Source organism: Gymnoscopelus braueri (genome assembly GCF_963280865.1).
Source record: "Gymnoscopelus braueri genome assembly, chromosome: 15".
Lineage (NCBI taxonomy): Eukaryota > Metazoa > Chordata > Actinopteri > Myctophiformes > Myctophidae > Gymnoscopelus > Gymnoscopelus braueri.
In genome coordinates, this window is record NC_137620.1 from 37,393,277 (window position 1) to 37,398,276 (window position 5,000).

General features: G+C 42.9%; 2 protein-coding genes across 7 annotated transcripts in view; one reads left to right on the forward strand and one right to left on the reverse strand.

Annotated features, from left to right (window-relative positions):
• The window catches only part of LOC308101657 (uncharacterized protein), a 9,222-nt gene extending 6,559 nt beyond the window's left edge, over window positions 1–2,663 (forward strand). Inside the window, 4 exon segments of the mRNA XM_080451086.1 lie at window positions 1–508; window positions 1,181–1,259; window positions 1,750–1,909; window positions 2,065–2,663. The exon segment at window positions 1–508 is cut by the window's left edge and continues 487 nt beyond it. Of these exon segments, the coding sequence (XP_080307212.1) occupies window positions 1–508; window positions 1,181–1,259; window positions 1,750–1,909; window positions 2,065–2,129 (812 nt within the window). The 3' untranslated portion in view covers window positions 2,130–2,663.
• A 79-nt stretch (window positions 2,664–2,742) lies between these two features.
• LOC308101710 (uncharacterized protein) overlaps window positions 2,743–5,000 on the reverse strand; it is a 4,505-nt gene continuing 2,247 nt past the window's right edge. For 3 of the 6 annotated variants that reach the window (XM_080451162.1, XM_080451161.1, XM_080451159.1), the window contains exon 4: window positions 2,743–5,000. This exon is cut by the window's right edge. In XM_080451162.1, the coding sequence (XP_080307288.1) occupies window positions 4,644–5,000 (357 nt within the window). In that variant the 3' untranslated portion in view covers window positions 2,743–4,643. The other 3 variants (XM_080451160.1, XM_080451158.1, XM_080451163.1) reach the window with 2 other exon arrangements.

Sequence of the window (5,000 nt, forward strand, 5' to 3'; positions counted from 1 at the left end):
CCTCTGTGAGAAACTCAACCATGACGCCTGTCGATGATACAGATGGACTTGAAACTAGAGACGTGAAACCGCGGGATGTTTCGTCAGACGACACCAGAAAGGATGCCGGGCTTTCTGGGGTCTGTATTATCAACGAACAGAGACATGATTCCAAGATGGCCCCTGGAAGCGACGTCACTGAGACTACGACCTTCAAGATGAAACACTTGACCGTTGAAGACAAAAATAACAAAGCAGACCTTAAGAATTTCGATGATGCTGAGGATCACGACAAAGTCGACAGACAAGGAGGGGAGACAAAAGACCACATCGATCCTACCCTCCCTGCTTCTTCCCCTCCTGTCCCTCCTCCTCTCTCCTCCACTCCTTTCCTCTTTCCATCCTCTGCTCCTCTCCTCCCTCCTCCCCCCACCTCCACCACGCCCCTTATGCTTCACCGGTCACTCACCATCAACAGCAACAACCTCAGCCTTGGGGCGGGGCTTCAACCAGGCACTCACAGCCTCAGGTACTACATATCCCATGATGCAATGCACCTTGCTCTGCAAGAGATTGGTTGTCTTAATAGAGTCACTCTGTGTGTCTGTCAGTGTCTGTGTCTGTCTGTGTCTATCTCACAAACCAATCAGTGCCACATTTCCTGTGCACACTGCTAGTAGGCGACAGTAATACGTCCAGTAATTTATTTCACATATGGTTTTAACTTAGCGAAACATTCAAATTCTGTTTTATAATGGAAGTTAATGAGCTTGACCAAATGTGGGTGTCATACATCAGAAATGTATCTGGTCTGGTTGCATGAAGTCCAAGATGCACATTGAAGCCACGCCATTCCCATGTGGATTGTTTGAATTATTTTCTGTTTGCTTAACAAATGTTACCCTCTCTTCAAGATCAAGTTCACGTTTGTTTTATTGTCACATGCATACACAATACAACTGGAAGCTACATTGCAGGTTGTGGAATTATTGTACTTCCAGATTCCTGAATATATATATATATATATATATATATATATATATATATATATATATATATATATATATATATATATATATATATATATATATATATATTCAGGAATATATATATGGAAAATAATATTTGGGAATTGAGGTCCTTCACCTATTGGTAGCTTGCACCTGAAATATGTTGATCCTGTGTGTGTGTGTGTGTGTAGGTGTATAGATAAACCCAGGAGACATCCTGGTATTTACAACAGATTGACCAACCACCCCACCGGAACTCTCACTGCACAGGTAACAGTGTGTGTGTGTGTAGATACATTCGGTGTGCATGCGTGTGCACAGATAACAATTAACACTAACAGTTGTTTTCTATTAGATTTGTATTTGTTATAATTTCTTAGACCTGAGGCCGATTCTAAAAACGCCTTCTAAAAGTTTTCTGAATAACTTAAAATTTGTATTTAAAAAAGTACAAAAAGAAATAATGTTGCTATTATACTGTATATAGCAACAACTACACACAGAGTGTTCCCGAAAGGTTTAACAACGTATAGATGTTCCAGGTCTAAATGGGTTAATCTGGTGTCATAGTTTATTGTTGCTTGTCTGTGAAACTCTTTGTAAACACTTGTACATAAGTTATGAATGGTCAGATACTTACAACACAAGACTTGTGTTGTAAGAATATTCTCTTCTCTCTCATAGACTGTCTATCAAATAACTAGAATAGTTACTGTATATACAATAGTCAAAATAACACATTTTCTGTCTATCTCTCCAGGTCTTATCAGAGAAGATAGTGATCCGTGAGCGGTCCTTCCTCTGTGACCGTAGTAACCACGGTAACCACGGTAGCGTTGCCATGGTGAAGAGGAGGGCAGATGTGCGTTTTCCTGACCTGAGAAGCTCCCTGCCGCTGCCTGACCTCAGAGCAGGAGATGGTACTACACGCACAAACACACGCACGCACGCACGCACGCACGCACGCACGCACGCACGCACGCACGCACGCACCACGCACGCACGCACGCACGCCAACAAAACGACACACCAACAAACCAACACTAACAGTGTTTGTACTGTGTCTGCACTGTAGGTAAACACCAGAGAGGAAGTACCAAGGAACAGAGGAAAGACAAACGACAAATCCCTCCTCCCTGACACATGCGCACGCACGCACACACGCACGCGCGCACGCACACACACACAAGCACGCAATTCTCCCTTTATGGACCACAATCAACTTGGAAATGTTCACACATGCCTGAGCCTAATATCCCGCCTCGTTAACTCCCACGATTAACCATTAATGGTTAATGGACATTTGAGCAGCCCCGTGGCGCTCGACAACTGAAACCATTGTGATGCAGCGGTTAAGATAACGACTTGTATGGTTAAAAGCCACGGCACTATTTCTCTACTAAGTATGGACTTAGAAGCCAGCCCTCGCGCACAACTCCAGTGTGAAGTGTGTTTGTATAGGGAGCAGACATGAACGGACAAAATAAATCGTGTTGTTGCACTTGAGTATGAAATGCAACACTGTGATGATAACGTCCACACGACCACGCTGTGAGCTTGTAGATCGGCTATTTTCGACGAGCGACACCGTGACTGGAATGTCCATTTCTGTATGTATGCCACCCTCAGGAAACCTGGGACTACAGTTATGCACACAAGTTTCCTGGGGAACTTACTGGGAAAAGGGGGGGGGGGGGGGGTCAATTATGGGCATCACTTCCTGTTGTCAGTCATTCAATTCATTTGAGGGATCATTACGTATCAGTCAACAATAATGTGCGAACACAACCTGACAGAAATGAAAAAGGGTCATATTAGTCTGCCTATTTACTCTAACTAGATCTCCCTCCACACAGCTGATTCAAATGGATGATCAAGTGCTTATTATCAAGCGCTGAAGTCACTTAACAAGCACTATTTAATCCCCATGCAGAGATTGAGGTGTCACAGCAGCAACAGCAACTAGTGAAACACAGCAACAGCAACCAGTGAAACACAGCAACAGCAACCAGTGAAACACAGGAGTTAGGCTACTGCTAAGCGCAAGTGTCAAAGAGCCATTGATCATTCATTTGAATCAGCTGTGCGGAGGGGGGGTCTTGTAGGGAAGTAGGCAGATTGATATGACCCTTTCTGATTTCTGTCGGGTTGTGTTCCCACATTATTATTGACTGACACGGATCACTTAAATGCATTGAATGACATCAGGAAGTGATGCCCTTAATTCATGCAAGGCCTTATGGGACACTGGAAACTCGTACTCTGCCATCTGCATGTCCTCCAGCAGTACCTAAGCAGCCATTCCTTATCACGTAGACACTATCATGTTTTGTAAGTCACACCTAACTGCCTACACACTGTTGACTTAATTGCCTACACCTTCTTGACTTAATTACATATCATTCATTTTGGGATCAATTACTCATCACACTTGACGTGTACACAGTGCTTTTGCAGGTGGGGATGTCCGCCTTAATTTCGTCAAATTTTCAGCGCTTAGACTGTTAGGTGAAAATTGTGTGAGACGACGACAGTCTGTGTCGAGATACCTTGGATGGTAGAAAACAGGGGTTTGTCCTTTCTGTTAAACGTTATCCGACGATCAAATTATGTTGTATCAGTTGACATTATTGTGTTTTTTCCTGGACTACATCATAGTTATAGCACACACGTTATTTTGTAACAGGTGGTGAGTTTCAATACTTAACAGTTAGGCGTCGCCAACTGTCAGAACCAGACAAGAGTATTCGGCATGGCCTGCACACACGTTGCATGTGTGAAAACCTTCTTACGCAACACTTTAGTGTGTGTGCATGGTTTATACATGAGATCCCTGGACTCACAGATAGAGCTGTATTACAGCTGAACTCTTTGGACAAAACGACCAAATTAATTAATTAAACCCTGGCTGCAATCGTCACATAACCAACACACACACAACCAACACACACACACACACACACACACACACACACAAGCACGCATACGCACATGCATGCACGCACACACACACACAGCAACAAGAACACAGCAATATTCATATTACGCACACTCTGATAATAACATCTTAACATTTAGTAGCTAACATTTCCTAATGCTGTACTTCCAGTTATTTCAGTATTTTCTCTCATGCACAAAGAGAAAATAGATCGTAAATGTCATTGCATTTTCTTATAACACAAAATGATATACTTTCATTGTTGATTTTTTTTATTATCATCCTTAACAGTGATTGTGTTTAAAATGTAAAATAAAAACATTAAGCTTTTTAAAATGGAAGATGAGTTGATTTTGTGTGGGGTGTGCGTGACCGCTTCTTAGCTACTGTGCAGCAGTCTGATAGAACTTCAATTCCCAGAATTCAGTTCAAAACACAACCACAGATATTTTGGAAAGCAACAACAACAGTGTCATAAATGTTACGTATTACTTTAAAAATAAATAAATACATATATTTCAGGCACCGGAAATATAGAGAAATTGTGTTTAGAGAAGTTGTCAAAAAGCACATTTAGGTGGAATGGTTATTGTGACAAATATACCAGGGAAAGATCGTATCAAAACATTTTGTTTAATTGTAAGTTACGGTTACACAGTCTATCTTTAACATTGGGAGTTGACTGTGAAGACACTTAGCATTGCTTACGTTACAGCTCAGCGCCCAAACTCCTCAGAGGAAGACGAAGAGCCCACAGTCTGTCTCAGAGAGTGAGACGGGTACTGATATGGGTACTGAGACGGGTGGTAAGACGGGTAGTGAGGCTGGTAGTAAGAAGGGTAGTGAGATGGGTAGTGAGGCTGTTGGTTTCTCTGATTCCACACTCTCCCCAACCCAGACCTGTATAGTTCATTACTCTCAGATGAAGACCCGCCCACGGCCGCTCTGTTGTTTTGGTTGGCCAGGAGATAGTAGAGGAGGAGGGAGCCAGGAGTGGCGATTGGTACCTCCACGGCAGGCGGTCTTCTGATTGGTGGTGCGGTGCTCTTGGTTGTTGTCTTCCTCGGTGTTGA